We start from the raw sequence: 23,830 nt of genomic DNA, 5'->3' as shown, positions 1-23,830 counted from the left end.
CCACAGGGCAGCCGTGGGGCTCCGAGCCCCGCAGCCCGCGGGCCCGCCCGCCCCGCCCGGGTGGAGCCGTGCCCCGCCCCGCCGCGGGAGGAGGATGAGGCGGCGGCGGCGGCGGCCCCGGCCGAGGCGGCTGCCCCATGGCGGAGGTGAGTGAGGCGCGGGCGGTCCCGGAGCCGCCTCGGCCGAGCGGGGCGGTCTGGGCTGTCCGTGGGGGTCGAGCGGTGGGGACGCGAAAGGGGACGCTTTTGTGAGCCAGGCAGCGTCCCACAAACAAAAAAATTTAAAAAGAAAAAGGCCAGGAGGGAGACACATCTCGGGCGGTGTGCGGGGCTGGCCCGTGCCCTGCCCGTGTCCCGGGCGGCGGGGCCGCGCTGCCGCGGAGCCTCTGAGGGAGCACCGCGGAGCCTCCTGCGCCGGAGCGGGGTCAGCCCCACAGAGCTGGCCTGGCCGGGCACAGCCCGCACCCAGCGCCGCTGTCACCTCCTGCCCGTGTCCCGGGCGGCGGGCCCGCGCTGCCGCGGAGCCTCTGAGGGAGCACCGCGGAGCCTCCTGCGCCGGAGCGGGGTCAGCCCGCACCCAGCGCCGCCGGGCAGGGTTGTACGGCCAGGACGGACACTTCTGCTTGGCATTTCCTCCGGCATCGCCTCTGTTTTCTTCGTGTGGGCACACAGGCTTCTCAGGAATACCACGCAGCTTCTCCAGAGTGTTTCACATGGTGCACCCCTCACCTGGGCGCAGGGCACCTGTGCGTAGTAACGCGGTAACTACCCTTGTCAGGAACATTTCTTACATGTAGAGGGTCTTACTGTGCCAGGGCGAACCTCCGTGCTGCTTTTATCAGCTCTCCGTTATCAGCGCGGCACTTTCAAAACTGGCCGTGAGGCAACGAGCAGCCAGCGGCGCTGAGCCGTTCCCTGTTTATTCCCGCCTCGTTCGGTCCCTGCTGCGCCTCTGTCGCCTTGTGCCCGCTCCGGCCCCGTCCTGCACAGAGCTGAAGAGCTGTGCACAGCTGTAGCTCCAAGGTTAGCCAAGCCACTCAGCTGCGGGGCTGGCTTTTCCCAGTTAAGCTGCTGTTGGGAATAGAGTTTCATTGTTTCCTGCGTAGTTTATGATCTGGGACTTTTGTGGAACACTTTATGGATACAAAAGGTACTGGAATGCCAAGACGGTGGGCTTGTGACTCTGATGTTTAGTACATTTTGAAATACCAAGTTGAACTACCAACATTTTTCAAGTTGGTTTTGAACAATTGTGAATAGCTGGTTCTTATTATGAATTAATGGACCAACATCAACTAGTAATTGTTTAATTTGTCATACATGATAGATTTTTATTTTTCTTTTTAAATTTTCTTTTAACATTTTTTCTCTTTCCCTGTTTCCCCATGTGTTAACTTGGTTATTTTTGTAAAGTAGTTGCAAAACTAATTTCAACACCCTGACTGTAAGAGATGACTTTTTTTTATGTGAGAGAAGATGATTCATTTCTTTGCTAAGTGTAGCTCTAGGCCTCCCTCTCTTTACCACAGTGCATTTAAGTGGAATAATGATTGGAGCAAGATAAGGCATTGTTCAGTTCTTGAAATAAAGTGTAAAGGGACATCTGTCTAGCAACTCCCATGTCACTTCCACCGGATGTCTTTTGAAGCACACGGCAGGTCCAAAAGTAGATCAAAAAGTAGATCTTTGTTTTTAAGGTGACTTTTGGTAGCTTTGACTGAGTCTACTTATGCTGTTAAAACGTTATTATAATAGTATAATGGATTCCAGAGTGGTTCAGCCAATTTGTAACCTTCAATTTGCCTTTTGTAAAAATAGGTTTGAGCTATTTTTAGCATTTCTCTTATCCACACTAGATCAGGATGAAAAGTCTGTGTAAACAGATGGAAGTATTTGTTTTTTTCTACTTGGTATTGTGTGGCATCATGAAAAGTTTGCAGCTTGATTTAGCCATCTCTGGATTGATTTTATTCATTGGACTCCAGTCCCTGGTGAGAACATTTCTGGCAACACAATGCAAGCTATTGGTCTTCATCTTTTGAGCTCTGGTGCTTAAAACTACTCTTGAAGAAAACTGCAGATGAAGATTAATTCAGTGGCCAAAGCATGCTGTTGAGGGATGCTAAACTGCAGGGTTTTGCTTATTTTTCTGTCCTATGCTAAGATGAGGTGCAGTGTGAGGACAGCCTGAGCACTTTGGTTTTGACAAGAAGTAAAGTGAGTAGGGGGGTTCCTACACTCAGCTTGCTGCTCAGTGGTTGGGATCAGCCCTACCCTTTGTATTCACTACATCCCCAGCAAACTGTTTCTTTCTGTAATCAAACATAGGCTTGCTGATGAAATGTAAATCCCCACAATATTTTATTGCTTTAGTAACAGAAATAGCAAATAGAGAAATGCTTCCTCTGAAATACACCCTTTAATGGAGAAAATATTCATAATATCTCAGTGTCTTGCTACTCATTTTTCTTAGATGGATATGTGTAACAGAAACTGGAATGGAAGTGTTTGTACCACTACGAAGACTGCATTAAAAAAAGGTTTTTTGTTCCAGGTTCTGCCCTGTCCATACTGCCCTGTCCTGCATCCCCTACAGCAGGTCAGAGCAGGTGCTGGTAGATGTGTCCTGTGGCTTAGGGTGTTAGTTTAATGCCTCGGCACTGTTCTGATCTGGGTCAGCTACAGCATCAGAGCTTGTCAGCTTCATTCTCAGGGATGTTTGAGACTAAACTCCCTGAGAACCATGAGTTTAGAGGAAAAGAAAAAAAAACAAACAATAAACATTCGCTTTGGATAACTGGAAAAACATGTATCAGTTCATGCAAGGAAATCGATTCATTTCTGTATTAATGAAAGGTGGTGATTCAGGCCCTACCTCTTTGCAGAACACCTGAGTCCAAGAGTTCAGGCTCCAGTGGGAATGTTTGCTAAGGAAACAGATAAAAAGCCTAAGAGTGAGCCAGGTCTTTCCTTTGGGGTGATTATTTCTCTTACTACTTTTATTTTCCGAGTTCCAGCAGTGTTTGTGCTGCACCTAGTCTTTCTCTTCACAGTTTGCTGGGAAAAGAGATTGCAGTCTTGGCTGGTTTTGCTTGCATTCTTTTTAAGAAAGGGTTTATAATGGAAGCACCACTTGCTGCTTAATATTCACCACCTGTTTGAAAGCTGACATCCCCTATTGAAAACAGGGTGTCTGACTTTTTGTGTTCTACTCAAACCTACTCATACAAGTAAGTCGCATTGAGTAGGCCACATTAAATTACTCACACAGGTAAAGTTGGGCATATCTGCTTATTTTTCCTCAATGTGCTTGTAAAGTATTGTTGGATTGCTCAAGGAAATAGCTTATTTTAAGGAAAATTAAGACTGAAATTTGGAGTCACTGTGTGGTTGTGTACATTTTGAAGTTTTAAGCTCAGAAAGAGCCAAAAAAAAAGGAGGCAGGGAGAAGACACAGTGTGTAGGCCTTAAATTGATGGGGAAAAGAGAGAAGCCATTCTACAGGCACATAACTTAGGTTACATTCCACGCCCCATTCTGCCAATTGCATTTTCCTTGGGCTTCTCAATGTAACTCTGCCTGAAAACACTTCTGAAAGCTCTTACACTAAACCCTAAGTCCATATGAAAATTGAATGGGACACATTTTCCAAAGTGCCTTAAAAACTGCGTGTGGGGAAACGGGGTGGCCTCAGTGCTACAAGATGTGGCATCAGTCCTATGTGTATGGCAATAGTATTGCCCAACAGAGAAAGTCTCAAGAAGCTTGTCACTCAGCAATATCTTAGCTGAAGGTCTTGCAAGGGTTCAGAACTGTTCTGCTTGATTCAGTGATTTGCTTTTCCCTTTCTTTTTTGTATATCAGTATTTCTAGGTGTGCAAGTGTGTTTATTATGTTTGTAGACATTTGAAGAAAGGGAGGTTAAAAACGCAATGGTTTCTTCATCTTTTACAGACTATACATGGGAAAATATCTAGATTAGCAAGAATGGACTGTGTAGCTCTTCAGCTTTTTCTCTGTGTCAGTCATACAGTAAAAATGTTCATTCCAAATCTCATGAACCCCAGGCAGTGATGCTGCCCATGCCAGCAGAAGAGGCAGTGCCTGAATGAGAGCGGGAGTTGCAGAGCTGGGTCATTGCACTGCATGTGAAACAAGCTCCAGCTCAGGGCGGGACAGAGAAGGAAGGTTCTGCTCCCACACAGGTCAAGTAGGTTTGTTATATCTCAATGTATTGCATTCTTTCAACAGATCTTTGAGGCCCTTCCCAAGAGCTGAATTCCTGCACTCAATTAAACAACACCTGCTCTAATTAATAATTAACAGCATAACATTTCTGTTGTTTATGAATTTTAAAATTTAAGGAAGATACACAGTGGATAATTTGTATTGTTTGTACTGTTGTCTCACACCTGCTCTAATTAATAATTAACAGCATAACATTTCTGTTGTTTATGAATTATAAAATTTAAGGAAGAAGATGCACAGTGGATAACTCGTATTGTTTGTACTGTTGTCTCTATGTTACTTTTTAGAAAGGGCAGTTTGAGTCAAACTGAGTATGAGGTTATGTAAAACCTCATATAAGCACAGTTCTTTGAATACCATCAGAGGCAGAGTTTTATGGTATTAAAGCACTGGAAGGGGTGAATCAATCCCAGATTTTGAACACCATTTGAAGTATCTATATTGAGTGAGAATAATTTGAGTTATGGATTATTTCTTTTTTTCCTTGGTGAGTGTAAAAGTTTGGTAAAGTAAAAGATAAGTAGGAACCAGGTCGGCTTTTCTCTGAAGGCTTTTCTCCACAGGCTGTTTCTGTAATCCATTTAAGAGCTTCCCACTGAAGTTGTGTGCTTAACTTACAGAACATATTTCAAATTATTCTTTTCTTTTTTTCTTTTGGGTTCATTGAGCAGCAGGACATGGCAATATTGCTGTGGAGAGACGTCTGGAAGTAGATAAATGGGATGGGTCCCTGCTTGTGAATGGCCCTTACCTGTTAGCCAGAACTCGCCTTAAGGAGGTGGGGGAAGGACTTCATGTTGTTTCAGAAGGAGGTGGCATAAGAGAAGAGCCTCAAACTTAGTCTTGCAAGGTTTGAAAAAGCCTGGTCAAAGGAGTGTTCAGGGAGGGTGTTGGAGGAAGCTGGAGTTGTGGTGAAGGGCTGACTTACACCAGCAAGTTCCAGCTCTCTGGAGAGTGGCCAAGGTATTGCCAGTGCAGGGGGTGGGTGCAAGTAAATGGGGGAATATCAGGCATAAAGAAAGAAGAATTAGAGTGTGATAAATGTGGAAAGTAGAAGAGGAATTACAGTGAGGGTCAGAGGGAAGATGAAGATACTCAAATCCTAGAGGAGCTGAGTGTCAGACTGACTTTTAACAGTGCTCCCTGTTCAGAACTGTGAGTTGGCAGGCATTTGGTGTTGTAGAGAGGCTGGTAGCTTGGAAAAGCTGGGAGTTGGATAAGCTGGATACTTGAGAAAGTATGTTTGCCTGAGAAAACTCAAAAGGAAGACATCTAGAACTGAATTGTGGACAGAGTTTTATCTGAAAGGGTAATTTTATCTAAAGGGGTCCCTGGGTAATTTGTCTTTATTCACTACTGACTGCTGCCAATAAGGGTATACAGCCACTCTGGTAAAGGTAGAGCAGGAAGGGAGGGAGGTATCTTACAGAACCCTGATGTCAGGTACTTCACTGACCACAAAAGAAAGCATCTTGGGGCACCAGAGGCATAGAAAGAGATATTGGCTTGGGTGGTTTGTTTTTCAGGGCAAAGGAGGGAGGGGGCACATGGGGTTTGGGGTTTTTTTTTGTTTGTTTTTTTTTTTTAACTGTGCTCCATCTGAAAGAGTGACTGAATAAATTTAATTACCCTCATCAAATTTACTCTCAGGGATATTGCATACTTTACTGATACCAAAATTGGACAGAGAACAAACTTTCAAACACAACTGGAATATTAGAAAGGAGGCATTCTTTTTTCTCAGTGTGCTGAACACACCCAGAGAATATCTCCTCTAATCGAATGTGTTGTGAAACTTTACAAGAAGATGTTTATTCCATCAGGACCATACATATTCATTGCAGTGTACTAGCTAATACATAAACATCACTTTTCCAAGAACTAATTTGCATGCATGTGCCTCTTACTGAAAGCCTTTTTATGGTCCTAGAGGGTTTCTGAAGGAGTGTCTGGTGCTCGTACTCACTGAGTGCCCCCAGTGTGACAGATGAACTTGTCTTAGGGCATGCACTGTTACTTCTTATTATGTGGCTTTGCCACAAAAGCCAATATATTCCTGGTTATCTGTTTATCCACTGGTTCCAGCTGTATTTAGCATCCTGTGTGTCTACTTTTGCTTCTTTTATCTATTTTGCTAGTTCGTCTTTAAGCTCTATTTAGCAACTTCGAGGGAAACTGAAAATTTCTTTTCTTTATGTTGCCTGTCATTACAATGAAATCGGTTTCTGGTGGAAAACATCTGCACAGTAACAAATGGCTGGAGTGTGCACTTTGTTAGAAGTGGTTTTAAAAGCTCATTTTGAAGAGGTCATTGAGCTATTTCAACATGAAATCTAATGTTTTAATTGAAAATCGAATGTTTTAATTTAATTTTTGTCATTAAAAACATTTTAATTAATGTTTTTAATGACAAAGCTATCAGTCTCTGTGTCTTCAACATGTACCTGTCTCTGCCTCCATCTGGGGAGTAGGTTGGTGTTAATTTTGTGTTGGAACAGAGTGCACACAGTATGTGTGTTTTGTAAGAGCTGACACAGCTGGCCCATGCTATCTAAAGCCCTGAAATGTGTGTGGTTGGAGAGGTGCTATCATCTCACTGCAGCACACAGGAGGGCTCTCACAGGGAGTGTTTGGTTGCAGCCCAGATGGTATTTTTAGGATTTAGAGTAGATACAACATAAATGTTTTACAGGTGCCACATTTGGAGTCACATCTATGAACCATTTGATTTACTCAGTTGCATTGCTTACCTAGCATGGTCTATTGTAATTTTTAAGCCTAGGCATATATGACATGGAAGTTACTTTGATATTTGATGTGTCCATCCACCATTCCACCCTCCACACATCCTAAACCCTAGCTGCATTTAAAAAAATAAAGTACTCTTCTCTTCTGGTGTTTTCAGGATAAGAGAAACAGCAAGAAATATTTTTCTGTTTTTCTTATCTATTAAGTAGATATCAGTTTGTAAGATTATTATCACATATGTAAAGTACACAGGCAAAGAGCAAGATCACTAAAATTAGAGCTGAATTATATCAAATACACATCATTATATTTAATTATTAATTGTATTTAATCCTGCCAAGTAGTAAAGGGAAACTACTGATTATGTTACTAGGAGCTGTTTTGCTTAACTTCTGCTGGCATTGTGCAAACTTCAAGGATTGTTTCAATACAAACCATTCTGTGATTCTGTTCTGGAAATGCTACTTAATTATTCAAAATGTGGCAAAGAGTGCCAGGCCTGTGCCACATCTTTTCAGCTAATAACAAGGAGAGAGCTAGTTCCACAGAGAAGTGCAGTTAGTAATGGAGGAGGGACAGAAGTCTGTAGAAAACCATCACAAATGTTAATGACATCAACGGAGCAGTTTAAAACTTAACAACTAAAATAAAGAGAGCATAATGTAGAGTAACTAGAAGATAGCACATGAACAGGATGCATGAGTAAACAGCACCAAAAAAGTTCTTTTGCAGGTAATTGTGGTTGTGTTTGCTGTAAACAGCACCAAAAACAAGTTCTTTTGCAGGTAATTGTGGTTGTGTACCTTTGCTCCAGCACTGGGATATTTGTGGTGATAACTCTGAGTGTGACTGCAGTGAAACAGCTTTGCAGGGGCAGGTACCCCCTGCCTCTCAGTGCTGTCTGTGCACCCAGGCAAGCCACCCTGTCTGCTCTGCTCTCTTCCAGCAAGACCTTCCTGTTACTCCAAAGCTAGTTCAAGTATTTCTGTGCACTTGTAGCCCTGGATTGTGTAGTTCTAGTCCTGTGTGCCAACTGCACAAAGGTCAACAGCTGAAAAGAGATTTATTAAGCTTTCTGCTGCTCCTTCAGAGGGATCTTCTTCACCCATCCAATACAACACAGTAGACCTTTTTGTATTTTGGTGTCATTACAGGTTCTGCTCCCTGTACATTCTTTTAAGGACATCAGGTGTAGGAAGCAAAGGGAGGAGATAAGTTTGATGTACAGTACACCCAGTTCATGCTGAGATCAATACTGTGATTTACTTAATTGGAATCTGAAGGCTCTATTTTTGACATAGAGTAACAAACTTTGGAAACCTGCCGGAGCAGGCAGCATGCTTCCAATTAAGTGTAGGCCAGCCCACCCACAAAACCATACTTTCCCTCACTTCACATTGATTCTTGGCCCTCCTTAAGTAGCAGATTTGACATAAACTACTGTTTCTCATTTTGACAAACTGAAACCTATAGCTGACCTGTGGTAAGCTGCACCTTAGGGAAAGGGCAGGTGCACGGTTAGAGCCCAGCCCCCCACAGACAAGGCTGGTGGATAATTTGGTAAATCATATTCAGTCTCAGACTGTGTTCTTTAATGCAACTGAAAATAGTAAGTGGCAGAAGCAAGATGAGAATTTCAGATACTTGGTATTTTATTTTTTATTATTATTTTATGATGAGAATTTTAGTGTAACTCTCTGGCTTTGTGCTTGCACATGAGTCCTTCCAAGTGCAATTTGAAGGTTGCCCTCAGGTAGGGTTGCAGTTTACCATTTGGAAACAGCCTGCTGCTGGAGGCATGAACTTCCACACCCTCCAGCGGTAGAAAGGGAAAGGTTCCTGCAGTAGATGGGCTTGGTGGTATTATTAAGTCTTCTACAATCAGCAAAAATTTAGTCTTTCTCTATACAGAGACAGCTGTGTGCTTTCCCGATTTCTTGGGCTCAGTGGTATTGCTGTAACTCAATTACTGTTTCTTCTGTTACCCTTGTTGCAAAATAAGGATGGAAAGGACAGAAACACTGAATGTGGCAGCACAGTGCTGAATAAATAGTATCTATGCCTAATCCTTCTTTCCATTAGATTAATATCCTCTGTAATAAAACTTTTGTCATTAGATGTACATCCAGCCTGTAGAATTAAGGTATCTTTAATGAAATGTCTTATTCAAAAACATAGTGTGGCTGTTTCTTGGGGAGACACCCCTGCTATTCTCCCCATAGCAGTAATCCAGCAGTCAGTCCCAAGTGATACAACAGGCATGGAAGGAAGCATTCTGTTGTTGAGCTGTGCTGTTCAGTCATTCTTCATCACTGAGGAAGACTAACAGTCTGGTGCAAAGTGTAATAAAAAGCAAAAAACCAGGGGATACCTGGTTTATGCAAAACCCAGCATAATCCAGGGGGATTTTTGTGAAAAGCCAGAACAGAGAAACGAATGCAAAAAGGTTCTGGTTGATTGCTGTATAGAAGGTTTTGCTGAAATGATCCCACAGGTGAAAATTTGTGATGTGAACTACTTTACATGTGCTGTATCTATTCCACCACTGCTGTGAAAACCTGGCTACAGCACCAGGATCCTTTAGCAAGTGCTCTGGTAGTGGTGAAAACAGATTTTTTCAAAGGATGGAAAACTTACTGTAGTAATAATCGCTGTGAACAGCCATGGGTATATTTTAACATCATCTGCTGGAGGAAGACATGGTGTTAGTAAGACTAATCTTCAGAGCCACACAGTGCAGCATTGTGAAGCCCACTCAGGAGAGATGACACATTCCCTTTGGTAAGCTACAGGGAATGGGCACGACTGCAAGTGTGAGACCCTGCTTCCCTCCCTTCCCCACTGGCACCTCTGTTCCATTCACATCAGCAGGAGCTCTGTGCAAAGATCAGAGGGAGGTTCTGACCTCCATTCTGTGCTTAAGGCCAAGAGTCCTTTAATGGCTTGGGATCCTGTAGTGTTGCACTTGGTGAGGGTCTCGGGATGAGGGAAAAGATGAATTTGACTCCATGTTTCAGAAGGCTGATTTATTATATTATATTCTAGAAATTATATATTAAAACTCTACTAAACTGTAGAGAAAAGACACAGAGAAGGCTAGAAAAAAAATTAATACTAAGCACCTGTGACTGACCAGAATCCCACAAGCTGGACTATTGTTTGTCATTAAGTCAACACAATTCACATGGAACTAATCAAAGATGTATCTGTTGGTAAATAACCTCAAGACCACATTCCAAAGCAATCAGATAATTACTGTTCACATTTTTTTTTCTGAGGCTTCTCAGGAGAAAAATCCTGGTGAAGGGATTTTTCAGAAAATATCATGGTGGTGCTGCAGTGCAGTTGGTGGCTCTCAGCCTGGAAACTGTGGGTGCCATGACACCATCATGGCTGAGTAGAGAAAATAGATATATATTTTTTCCTAAAAGATACATAAAAATGAATGTAGACTCCAGATAAATTCCAAAAATTGTAGTGGGAAATATTCTCCATTTCCTTAACAGTCAGCAGTTTTGTATACTGATAAGAAAATACCTGAAAATTCAGTAATCTTTGACATCTAGGGGAAATTAATACAAGACAATTTTCACAAATTTCTGTGAGATTCAGGAGTATTTAGTTTCCCTTCAGAAAGGAGATGTCCCATCAGGTACATCAGAAATTTAGTTGTCCTCACTGTGGTTTGGGGAAGGACCATCTCCATTGTAGACTTTAGCAGACCAGCATCACCTGCAGTTAGATTTCCACTGTAAGAAAGTTGAACTGTAAGGATTTTGAATGATCTGTGGGACACATCATGTGCTCTTCCCAAAGCCACCCCAAGCTTTTCTTTTTCCTTGCAGAGGGAAAAGAAATAGGTTTATACCCCTGGAAATTTGAAAAGGAGCAATAAAGTTTGTGACTCATATACCTTCTGTATACAAACCCAGTGCTTGCAGTTGGTTTTTAGAGGCATCACATTATAGATACCACATTTCTAACTATTTCCTGCATTTGCCTCTTCTGCAGCCAGTAGAGTAATGGATTTGCTGTGTTACCCAGGAGCTGAATGCTCTGCCACAGCAGCAGCTTTCCAGGACACTTGGCTCCAGAGGAGCTGCTTAAGGTGTTTAATAGCAGTTGTCCTTCACTTCTTATTCACTTCTGATGATCATGAATTGTATTAATTAGAATATTGACAGGTCACATGAATTTGACAAGTATTAGGTTGGTTCTCTGTAAAATTAAAGCCTAGCCCTGATCTTGCAAGCACATAAGTATGGCACTAACTTTGTGTCTGTGATCTGCTCCATTGGACTCATTTAAGTGTTTGCAGGTAGATACTTACCATGTTCTCAGTGTCTTGTGTAGTAAATGCCCTCTTCTGTTTAACTACATAAAGAAAACTGTTGGTTAGGAGGTTTGTTTTGTTGTTATTGTTGTTTTCTATGTGTGTATGTCTGGTTTTAGGCAAGTAAATTTGTTTTCTCATGTTTGGCAATAAAAAATCAGCTGGTCGTTTGCAGATGCAGCTGACAAAGAAGAGATAATGTATTGGAATATAATTTCTAATGGGTGGAAACTATGTTAGGCATCAGTGAAGGAAACTCTTCATTCTTACATCAGAATGACAGATGAGTGCCCTGAAGATCTATTTGTTTTTACAAATGGCTGTTTATAAAGCTAAAGTTCTCTTCCAGTCTTGAAAAGAAAATACAGAAAAATTGAAAGCAAACCAACAAAATAAGTTTAAAATTGAATTAGTTTTCATATTTTTAAATATTTAAATGGAATGTACAAAATTGAAAATAATGTTAAATTGTTGTAAGGTTCTATTTAATTTTTCTCCCGAGTCCTGTTTTTTAACTTTTTATATTTACTTTTTAATGTGTTCTGTATGAAGGAATGATTTAAAAACTCTTATATGTTTTGATGAGTATTACAACTGCAGGTTTTATGTAGTTTATGCTTTCATAACAAACTTGTGAAGTGAATTGTTTGCTGAGATTTTTAGAACTGAACACTATCTCATTATATTTGCTGCTGTTGTAAACTTGTATTTTCTGCTTCTGCCATAGCATTTTGCTGGGAATACCTGGAACTAATTCAGTGTGGCCACTTGGTTTCCTGGCTGCCACTCCTCTGAGTTTCACATTTTAATAGCACAGGCTTGCCCTACAAAAGCTGAAATATGAAAATATTTTTAAATATAAATACACATTTCTTAAAAATAAAAATTAGCACCGATTCCTTCTTACTGGAGCAATACTCCAGCCCTATATAATAAACAATGAAGAAGTCTGATGATACAAATATAAAAAAAAAAAAGAAAAAAAAAACCCTTGAAAATTGCTTCTGAGGCCCCTAAATTTGAACAATCTCATCACTGGAGATTAAAAAACTCCATCATTTGGATAAATGAAAATGGGTAATGTCTGCATGGAAGTGATGGGAAGCAGAGTTGCTATTACAATACAGGTAAGGAAGGGATTTTGCTAACTGGTTATGTATAATTGCCTGCTTTATGATTCCATCATTGAGTATCTCTCTGGCTTGGACATGTTGTTATGAAATGACCTCCAAAAGACACTGATAGTGCAAACTTTTCATGAAATCACATCATGGTTCTTTGTCGGGTTTGGAGGAATTTGTTCCAGTGTCCATTTCTACTGCAGGTGGGTTCAGTGCCGAGCACCAAAACAAGAGGTGGTGGCTGCCTCCCTGAACTGACACTGGTCTTATTCTGCCCCCAAAGTCTACACACTCAGTTCATACACATGACCTGTTCATATTTTATTTGGAATGCTATCACTGGAGGAAAAAAAGTGCCTTTTAAAGATTAATTTTGAGAGCATGCTGTGTAATAGAACCATTTTATTTGTGTCTTCAGGATGTTGACTTGAAATCATGTCGGGGAGCTTTAGATGACTGCTGTCCACCTCCAGGAGAGGATCAGCTGAAACTGCAAGAAGAAGAGGAGAAAGACAAAAATCAAGTAAGTGATTAAAAAAAAAAAGGGAAGAAGGGAAAACTGAAGAGGAAGTGAGGGAGGATACAGAACTTATCACTAAGATAAATAGGAGTGAAAAGTTTTGAAAGGAATAATTTATTTCCTCTTTTTATTTGAAGGGTTCCTTGCTAGGGGAGGAAGGGAATGTTCACTTCAGACAATGCCTTGTGAATGATGCCCTTGTACACCTTTTTGAAAACTGCCTCCACTATTTTTTGAGTAGTTTAAATATTCAGAGGTTTACAGAAAACACAACTATTTTTTAATTTGGGTTTGTTTTCTCTGTTCTGAAGGTGTTGTGCTTGTGGGCAAGGATGTTTTTGCCTACAAACACTAGAGACGTGGATGCTAAATTATACTGCTCTCACCATTTTTATAAAGCTTGATGCTCAAATGTAGAATTACATTTGGGACACTGAACTCTTCAGTTCTGTTCTCTCTAAGAGCTGCAGTGAAAAGAGCACTCAATTTTCTTGAGACCTTGTGAGAGCTGAGAACATCTGATCCAGTATCTTGCCAGCCTCTCTGTTTGCCACCTCCCTGAGAGCCAGGCTTTGAGAAAATACCTGATTTTTCCACACTGGTGGGCAGGTACAGCTTCAGAGGAGCCCAGTTCTGCTGTTGTGGGCAGAGTGGGGATGCTCAGGCCATGGAGCTGTTCTGCTCCTTCTAGCAACATGTCATCTCCCATCAGGATGAAGACTTGATGGTTGGGTCAGCAGCAGTATTGCTCTGTGCTCTGTTTCTTCTCAGACTTTGATTTTTACCTCCTTTTAGATAAAATAACTGCTTTACACCATGTTTCTCTTTTTGTCACAGAGCAACAGCAACCATGTAGATTCCCTTCTCTCCTTGGAGGGCTATTTACAGCTTCTGTCATCACAGGTGGAGAACATGCTAGAGGTAAATGAGAAAATACAGGTATTGCCAATAGATTGGAATACAGTCAGCAATTACTCTGTTTTATCAAATAAAACCACCACAGCCTACCTACCTGCTCTGGGAATTTACTGGCAAATCAATGTAGTAAACTTACCTGAAACTGCTAAAGATGCTACTGTCCACTTTTTACAGCAGCTCTCATTGGCTTTACTTGAAAAATTTTCCCCAGCAACTTCTTTGGTGTAAGAGCTGTGTCTTTGCTGTGATCTGGTGTTCAAAGTTGGATGGAGCCACTGGACAACTTGAATTAGTTGAACTAAGAGTTGCCTTTCTGAAACTTAATACCAGTTTGTATTTATGCAGTAGCTCTTGGTGTGTTTCTCTAGAGTAACACTGATTTATTACACATTTATTACAATTTATTTATTGGGTATTTATGGTGAAAGATTACATTTGTCTTAAATATTGGGTCAAGTGATTACAGGGTTGCTACTCTCAAGAACAGATCACCTTTGCTGCAAATCAGGTCAGTCAGCATTAGCAGTAAACCCATGTAGTGTTTTGGGGTTTTTTGTATTTTTACATCTTGTGGCCCTTTGATACTATATTTTACTTTCTGTGTGCCCATCTTCACAAAAACCAGTTGTTATCGTAATTGAAGTCTCCCCCTCCTCCCACAGCTCATAGCTGCAATTATTGACCATGAAGCTACTCCCTACATTCCTTTTTTGCAATACTTCAAGGGCATCTTACATACACTTCCCATCATAGGATCCTCTTCTGGGGTCATCAGTGTTCTCCATTTAACCATGCTTATCTGGTTTTGGCAATCTCTAGCTTGGACAGTAGCCCATAAATTAGCCTCCTCTTCTGTTCAGCTCTGGAAATGGATTGCATACTAACGAGATACAGAAGTTCATCAGTTTTGTTTTCTCTGTTCTCAGAATTTGAAAGCAATGTGGCTGTAGCCTTTATACAGCTATTACAATACACGGTAACATATTGCATATTTTATCTAATATCATTAAGGCACTGCCATCTTGTGACAATCTATCTGTTGAATATGGATTGTTTCTGCTAAGTATCAAGTCTTTACAGTGAGTGGGATTTTTTGATAGCTGACTTACTAAAAATCAGTCTTTTCAAGGGATTACTTGAAAATAGCATCTCTGTCTCACAGACTGCAGGTGGCCTAGTACAAGGTAACTCCCTAGGAGAAATAAGGCAAGACCACCTTCTTGTTACCTGAGCTCCCAGTAAGCATAATAGGGAACTGCAGATGTTCAGGTCCTTATGATACATTATTCCTTCCCTGTGGAAAGTGCTTTTTACATGTTCACTGAATGGCAAAATCAGAAAGTTCTTTCCTGAAACACAGTAAGGTCACTCAACTATGGAGGAATCCTATACACTTCCTACTTGATGTATTTACATTCTCAAGTACTTGTATCGATCTGTTTCATGACTACTCTCCTTGTCAGCAAGCACCTGACAAAATCTTGGACAGTTGCTTTGTGCTTCTAAGACCCAGCAACTCTAACTCAGGTCCTCAAAGGGTGGGCCTTAGTGCTACTACAGCATTACCAGTCCAGTTTATTGTTTGAACATCAGAGCTGAGGCATTGTGTATCAGCTTTGATTTTGTAAAAAAAACCCTGAGTAGTTATTTAAAGTCAAGACATCCACAAAAGGTGTGACTTGGTGGGGGGATGTTACCTCCAAACTGATCAGTAAAACAGTTCAGCTGAGTTTTGGATGCAATAGACTTCAGTTAAATGAAACTAAACCAAATGTGGCACTTCATATCCCTGACAACTTCATAAACTGTGAAATAAGTAGTGGGACTGCAAAAGGACAGTCTTAATATTCCTGTCTTCCAGTCTTTTCTTCACCACTGTCCTTACTGGTTAACTTCTGCAGATGAGCTATTTATCTTCTTTTAAAAGTTTGGTTTTTAACAGTGTAGCACCTTGAACCAGCTCACCCTTGAATCATCAGTACCACTGCCAGGGAAGGGTCATGACCACTCCTCCCAGCAGGATTTTTTTCTTAGATCAGATCAGACAGAACATGCAGGCCATAGTTTGTACACTTGCAATAGTCCCATTTTTACCCCCCAATCCTCATCAGTCCCACACTGTCCTTTGCAAGTCCTTCTCCCGATCCTTCAGTCATTTCTGCACTCTTCCTGCGTCCTTTTGCCATATGTCAGTACAGCTTATGCTTTATACAGATGGGAAAGAGCATTCCAAACAGCTGGAAGAAGAGTTTAACATACAAAAGTTTGGCTTTAATTGAATCAAGTAGTGGATGTTGAAAAATGTTTGTGCCTGTGTAGGTGAGGGATGCAGAAGCATTCATTTTATGAAAGATCTCATTTTTTCCTCCTTCATCTTTTAGGTGAACTTACTGGAAGATACACAAATTGCTACCTCTAGTAGAGGCCAAGACCCATCATCCTCACACCACAATATAAACTTGACCCAGACACTTCAGAACAGTTTCAGTCCTCCTGATGCCATGCTACTAAGAACAGACTACCCCACTCCATTAAATCCAAAACCAAGACACTTACAAAGGCAAGAGTTTTTCCCTCAATCAAACTCTGGTATCACAAATCCAGAATCACAATTTCATGGGTCAAATTTGACAGGGCTGTTTTCGGCTGCTGACCTTAGAAATCTAACAGCCCATGATGATAATTTTGATGAAATTAAGCTCATGTCTTTGGCTTTAGAAGAAGGCTTTAGTCCTATAGAAGTTTCTCAGATCTTTGAAGAGCCTGGCTCAGATTCGGGACTACCTTTGAATTCAAATCACAGCACCACCTCCTATTCAGTCTGCTGTGAAGATTCTGTTGGGTACAGCTACAGCAGCGGTGTTAAATCTGCTCCTTCGCACAGCTTAGGAGCTGTTGCTGGCCACTGCCAAGAAAACATTAAGCACAGCCATGTGGAATATCCAGGTGTTGCACAGGGTCCTACAGAAGCCATGCTTCAGCAGTTTCTTCATAATCACACTTACAATCAGCTGCCAAGTCAAGCAGCATTCACTCCAGAGCATCATCAACAGATGTGGATGAAGAAATCAAACGAAGTAAAGGAGAGGTACCACAATTCTACTGCTACAAACCGGAGCAGAGATGAATGGCGTGCAAAAGCTCTGAGAATACCATTTTCAGTCGAGGAAATTGTGAGCATGTCTGTTGACTCTTTCAACACCATGCTGGCAAAGAACCAGCTGACAGAAACTCAGGTATCACTTCTACGTGACATCAGACGAAGAGGAAAAAACAAGGTAGCTGCCCAGAAATGTCGTAAACGCAAACTGAATGCAATTCTTAACTTGGAAGAAGATGTGTGTAATCTCCAAACACAAAAGGAGAGCCTTAAAAAGGAGCACTCTCAGTGTAGCAAATTAATCAACCAGATAAAGCAAAAATTAAACAACTTGTACCATGACATTTTCAGCAGACTGAGGGATGACCAGGGTAGACCTGTCAACCCATGCCAGTATGTCATTCACTGCAGTAGCAATGGTAGCGTTTTCATAATACCCAAGCACTTGGCCAAATCTGAACAGAAACAAGATAACAGAAAAGAGCAGAAACAAAAGTAAGATGACTGGAGATCACCTAAATCACCTTCATTTTGTCTGAAAGGATGATAAGAGTATATGTGTGACAACTACAGGTCATTGATTACAGCAGTTCAAACAGAAACTACACTTGAGGAGAATCACTCTATGTTCAAGGGTCTGGCAAACCCAACCAGCTGTGATCTGTTAGAAGGTCCATGAGCTGAGGCTTCTGGATGAGGAAATCTGTTTAGTTTTAGTTGGAATTAAAGGAGCTAGACCATCAGTGTAATGTAGCTTCATAGACCTATTTTAAAACTAGGAATTTAGTTACTGGCAATGGGGGGCAGAGGGAAGAACATCAGTGAGGGATAAAAGTAAACTTTTTGAATCAATGTTAAACATGCAAGAAAATGTTTTAATCTTGAATACTTGACTTTTTATACAGAAAATGACCTTATTTTATTGTCTACCATGAAAGAAAAATTACAGTTCTAGTGCATTTTCAACTTAAACTCACTGTGCATTTACATAGGCTCAAGAGATAACTGCATGCTTTGCATTTATTCAGAACAGCTCTGCTTTTCCTAGTATTCCTTTGAGGAGAGCAGCCCAGGAGGCTACTGCATTTTTCCTCAGTACTTTCAGCATCATAACTCCCAAGTAAAGATAATATGCCACTTAATTTTACAACTCATACACTCAATCTGCAAACATGCTGAAAAAGTGTCTGATTCAGTGTTTTCTTACCTTTATTTTCTCTGCAACTAAATCATTCTCAATTTTCTTCCACAAAAATGACCAGTGATGAAGGAGTATCTGTTCTGTTTCCTAGTGACTGTGATATTTATTTGTGTACCTTCTCTTTTCTTCCTATTTTGACCTTCCTCAAGAAGTACTTGAGTTTTTTTCTGCGGCATTTCTAACTGATATTTTTTAAGTGTCTTTAATGTTTCAGATTTAAATTTTTAAAATACACATTTTACTTAGCCTTTAAATTAAGTTGAACCAAATTACTGTTTATCTGTACTAGTAATTATGAGGTTACACTCTGATAGTGCTCCAAATGAAGTTCTTTGGTTTTGAAATTTATTTGTGCTATTAGAAGTTTTAGTCGCTTACATACTTACAACATCCCATCCTTTACTGTTTTACAGCCTGAAAAAGGTCTGCAAGAGAGATGGCCTAAAAGGCCTGTAATGAATGATAACAGAGGAATGTTGAGGTATATTATGAAAGTAACTACAAATATTAATTTCTAGAAAACAAATACTTCTTGTTAATTTTTTAACTAAAACACATAAAACTGGTATTTAAAAAGTTCTCATTGGTCATGGCATGATGACAATGGAGCAAATTTACATTCAGGTGTGTTAAAAAAATCACTTGTACCAGCCAACTACATATACAAGCTTAAATGCCTATTTATACCTGCTGAAGAAATCAACTGCCACTAGCATGGAAGTCACATTGGCTGCTTGCATTTATCTGTAACAAACTGATACTGTCAAGTGACATTTTCTAAAAAGGGAGCCGTAAGATAGTGCCAAGTGCACTGAATTATCCATAATGAAATCAGACTGAACAATTTTCTCAACATTTTCTATTAAAATATTTCTTTAAATATTTGTATGCATGTGTTCTTTATTGGTTTCACCACAGTCTCAAATTGGTAAGTGTAAATTCATAGCAGAAAGTCTCATTACTGAGGCTATGCAATTTTTTGCTCTTGGTTAAGCATCAGTGTGAAACACGTCTATCCTAACTGGTATTCACATGGGATTTGTCTACTGGCTGCATCACCAACCAAAACATGCTATAGGTGTCAGATACATATGATGAATCATTAATTTTATTTCTAGTTGTAGGGGGAAAAAGTACAGCTTTAAGTCAGCATTATCATAATCAATTAAATGACATGAACATTTTTAAATCCACGTACTTACCCTTTGCAGGACAAGGTCTTTAAATCTACTTCACTGCCCATGTGCATAAATTCTGATAGCTACTACATTAGGCTCACAACTGAGAAATCCAGAAAGCCAAGTATTTCTGCTTTAGGGCCTCACACGGGGAGGAAAAATAAAAGCCTAAATTTTCTGGTGCACACTCCTTCAGTAGCAGTGGCAGGTGAGCTCTGTGGATTTTTGTAAGGCCAGCTGCTAATGGACAATTGCACATACCCAATTGGGAAACAGCTACACAGGTAAATTTTGCTACATGCCAAAAATAAAGCATACTGTAACCCTTCACGAACACAATGCTAATGGAAAACAGCTTATTCCAATGGATCCATTAAAGGCATCAGCCCCAATACCACTCCATTCCCTGTAAATGTGCAGGTTGTAAAGGATTGTGAACTGCCCTCAGCTAATTCAACTGCCATTATTGCCCAGTAACTATTTCTTGAACATTGATGGAAGAGCCTCAGTTCCTCAGAACCCAACAAGCAACTCTACTCCTACAAAAGACTGAGCTGAAATACTGATTTTGGGTGGACAGCAACAGTACTGACGATACAATGAACTTTGTCTGGATGTGTTTTTTAAACCACCAGCTACCTGCCTGCAGGACAAAACCATAGGTAGAATTCAGACCAATGTCCCGTTTCTAATTAGAGCAGACTCATTTGAAGTGTCTTCCCTTTCTACAAGTAGCCTGTGTTTAAAGAAAAATTCCAAACAGACATATACACATACACAAAATCCACACCGAACAAAAATTCCCAAACAGGGCCTGATTTTGGCTATGCTTTATAGTTCCATGTCCTTAAGTGATGTGTGGTTAGGCTAGACAGCTGAAGCTCTTAATGCACTTTTTGTACTGGCCTTAGACCATATTTGCAATCTCTGTACCAAAATAGACACAGTATAAAATTGAGCTTTTCAGGTAAACAGGACTGATCAAAGTTGTTGCTGAAAGGGTTGTAAAACGTGGGTAACACCTGACTGAAGCCTGTCTTGTCTTTATTATTGATAGATCAAGATTTTCACAAAATCAAAATCCCAAGTGTATAAACCATGAGCTTTATTGCGTGGAAAGACACGATGTGATATCAGACCTACTCTGGACCCAGATGACACAAGGACATTACAGCTGCATCCTACCTTACTACTACTCTGTTGAAACACAAGCCTGTGAAGTTAGACTGAAAACACTTTTTAAATATAACTAGGAAACCACTAAGCTAATGATTGTAAATATAGCTGTTGACAACAGCAACAAAAACCAGAAATACCCAAGTGGGGATGATCATTAAAATACTGGTCCCATAGCAAAGCTTTTAAGTAGTCTGTAACAGTCAGTGGTAAACTACATTTCTGTTATGTTAGAAAGAGCTTATCTGCAAGGTTAGGAAAGGTCAGATTAAGAAAAAGGAAAAACACTGGGTGGACTGTATTCCCATTATTGATGGCAGCAACATGTTCTCTGAAGCATTACCTGCTGGCTGCTCCAAGATTCACACCTGGTTCTGGAGGAACATCCACCAGCAGCAAAGGCAAGCAGAGTACTCCCATCCAACAGCAAGCGCCAGTGCCTGCTTTGTGCCCTGCACGGCTGGACACGCCCAGAGCCATCCTGCCACCAAGCGCTCCCAGAACAGACACAGCTTTCTGCTGAACCCTACACGCACCTTAAATGACCACTACGGTACTGCACTGAAGTGCAGCTTTAAATTCAGGGTTTAGGTTTTATTCAGTAGATTCGGCTTTTTACAGTGCCAAATTTTACAAGCTAAAGATGTTCCTGCTCAAGAGCTTACAATCTAGTTTTAGATGGGGAAAGCGGAACAAACTTCAATGAGAGAAAGAACTGACAAAGCATTTCACGAGTATCAACTTGTTAATCTTTGTCCCAAAACACACACACACACATTAGTTCATCCTCTGGGAGTCAGAAGTACAGTTCTAAGAATCTTGAGGACAGAGGTGATCAGAGACCTATAAATAAGGCAACAGGACACAGCACCAGGGTGTAGTGAGAAACTGTTTATTAATTAAACCAAATAGAGATGGCAGATGTAACCATGTGATGTCTTATTACTGTAGTGCATACCTCATGAAGTACTGCAACTTGACACCTGCTACACAGCTACTAGAACTCAGTGAAGTCCTCCAGCCACCCATTTTCATACAAGAATGCCCCAAAATTAACCTAACAAGGGGGGAGGGAAGAGCGCTGGTAACAGCCATTTTCTTGGGACTTTCCCCCAGTCACCTTTTTCGTACAATGAAGCAGCATGGGAGGTCTCACAAGCTAGTCTGTGACTACAAGATGCCCAAACACTGTTAACCCAATGTTCATAGCACTCTGTCAGGCAAGTCACACAGGTATTATTTATACAATGGTAATTTTACTGCTATGAACAAACCAGTTCTTGCTCCATTAACTGGAATAAGTCCTGACAAAATTTCTGTACAACACAAGCCAACAGTAGCTGCAAAGCAAAAACATGACTAGTAAAAGGGACAGTACTTCTGGCAAAATGGATTATTACCCAGGCAAACCCTTCCATGTAACACTCCTATGCATTCCTAGACACACTGAATGGTATGGCTGAATAAACATGGCTGAAGAGAAACAGCAATCTCCCTTACATCAAAAAGCAACAGCACTACTATAGTAGTGTTCACTTGCATCACACACTACTTCAAAAACCAAATGGAACACTGAACCTACAGGGAATGCACAGCCCCAGTATGTTCCCAACAAATTATCCTCTACCAATGAGGCAAAGCTGCCAAAAACAAACTCAGTTGACAACTGTTTGAAAATTCAGATTCATTTCTGGCGCTTGGGTTTTCTTCCCCAGAATCAACATGACTTCATCACCAAGAGATCATGTACATTCATCATCCATCTAAAAGAACATTTTCCTACACGTGACAAAGTTCAAGTCCTGTTCATTTTACAGTATTAACAGCAATTGTTCGAATTTTCTTGAATGTTTTCTAGCACCCGCAGCAAAATAGAAGAAAAAAATTCAACTTTCGTTGTTTGTAACACAAAATCTGAGTGGCCAGAAGCCTACTGCTGACCTCTTTTCCCCATCACTTCATAAAACAAGTCATACTCGATTTTTGGGTGTTCTTTGGCTCACATACTAGTTAGCAACAAGTTACATTGTTTTTCTTTCTTCCCTCAGTTGGCTGCACAGAGTGTTTGCTGGGGGAAAGCTGGACAACCTGACAGCCTGATCCTCAGCTGTTAGTACCTGGAAACACTGCAATGTTACACTTACTTGGAAGACAAAAATCTGTAGTGACAAAATCCCACTTGACAGAAAGTAAGAATCCATTGTCTACAAATTGATGACCAGTAACAGACCACACAATAATGCTTTTATTTGAAGTTGCTAACTTCCAGTATCAGGTTGACTCAAAATTGTGACTTCTCTCACCACATTTGCTGGTGACCACTGCTGACTGTCACGTGCCTTAACTTTTAAGACCATACCAAGAGAAAAGTCATGGGAGCTCAACAGAAGGACATCAGGAAACTTAAAGACACCAGGTTTTCAAGACTTGAAATATCCAGTGATTTAATTCTTGCACAGTGCTGTTCCCTCTGTATGCTCCCTTCCCCCACTGCCATCAGATCAAAATGAGAACATCCTCCTTATGGAAAACATACTCAATGCAAGTAAATTTTAAACCTTGTTACTACACTACTGAAATAGTATTTGAAACAGAAAAATAATTACTGCCCTTTGAAGTGGTTTGGTTAGTTTTCTTAAAACGGTGTATGAATGTAGACTTGGCAACTGTAAAGAAAAAACTTCCATCAACTACATCTAAGTTATAGGAAAGAAGGCAAATTCCTTATGACCTGGTCAGTCATTCTGTTGGAAAGAAGAAAGTAAAGCAGATTTGTGCGTCTTCCATTGCAGGCCACCGGTTACCTATTCAAGTATTTCAAAGTTCAACTTGAGAAACAGAAAAAAATGGTATGTGAATCCTTAAACAGTATTATAAAGGTTAAAGACATGATGATTCTGCCAAAGCATACACATTTCAAGTTTTGAATGAACCATGCATGAAGGTAAGTGGTTAAAACAGTATAACCTCAAGATACCTCCCCTTAAATACACTCCCAACTGAAGCTTTCTCAAACTCACACTTGGTGTTTAATGGTTTTGTTTGGTTTGGTGTTTTTTGTTTTGGTATTTTCCTTCCACCTCCAGATGCAGCTATGGATAATAGTTTTGTACAGCTGGAACTCTACATTCCAGTCAGTCTGTCTGTCTTCATGCTAAAAGCTCTTTCAAAATGGAAAGGATAAAGCTCTTGTCCTATTGCAATCTGACAAACTGACTTAGGTTGTAGTTTTGTTAACAGCGAAGTATGAGGTAATATAAAACACAGTCAAAAAAGCTACCTCACAAA

General features: G+C 40.6%; 1 protein-coding gene across 3 annotated transcripts in view; it reads left to right on the top strand.

Annotated features, from left to right (window-relative positions):
* Positions 1-23,830, top strand: part of NFE2L3 (nuclear factor, erythroid 2 like 3) — a 24,585-nt gene continuing 755 nt past the window's right edge. Inside the window, exons 1-4 of one of the 3 annotated variants that reach the window (XR_005627815.1) lie at positions 1-146; positions 12,868-12,972; positions 13,807-13,890; positions 16,269-23,763. Coding sequence is in view for 2 of the 3 variants with exons in the window: in XM_039712431.1 (XP_039568365.1) it covers positions 12,396-12,455; positions 12,868-12,972; positions 13,807-13,890; positions 16,269-17,486 (1,467 nt within the window). In the remaining variant the exon portion in view is untranslated. Of the gene's footprint in view, positions 147-12,395; positions 12,456-12,867; positions 12,973-13,806; positions 13,891-16,268; positions 23,817-23,830 lie in introns of those variants that run through there. The other 2 variants (XM_039712418.1, XM_039712431.1) reach the window with 2 other exon arrangements.

Source organism: Passer montanus, unplaced genomic scaffold (assembly GCF_014805655.1).
Source record: "Passer montanus isolate IOZ18808 unplaced genomic scaffold, ASM1480565v1 scaffold10, whole genome shotgun sequence".
In the NCBI taxonomy this organism is placed as follows: Eukaryota; Metazoa; Chordata; class Aves; order Passeriformes; family Passeridae; genus Passer; species Passer montanus.
The sequence above is the reverse complement of the archived record's forward strand: the minus strand, read 5'-3'. Positions and strand labels throughout refer to the sequence as shown.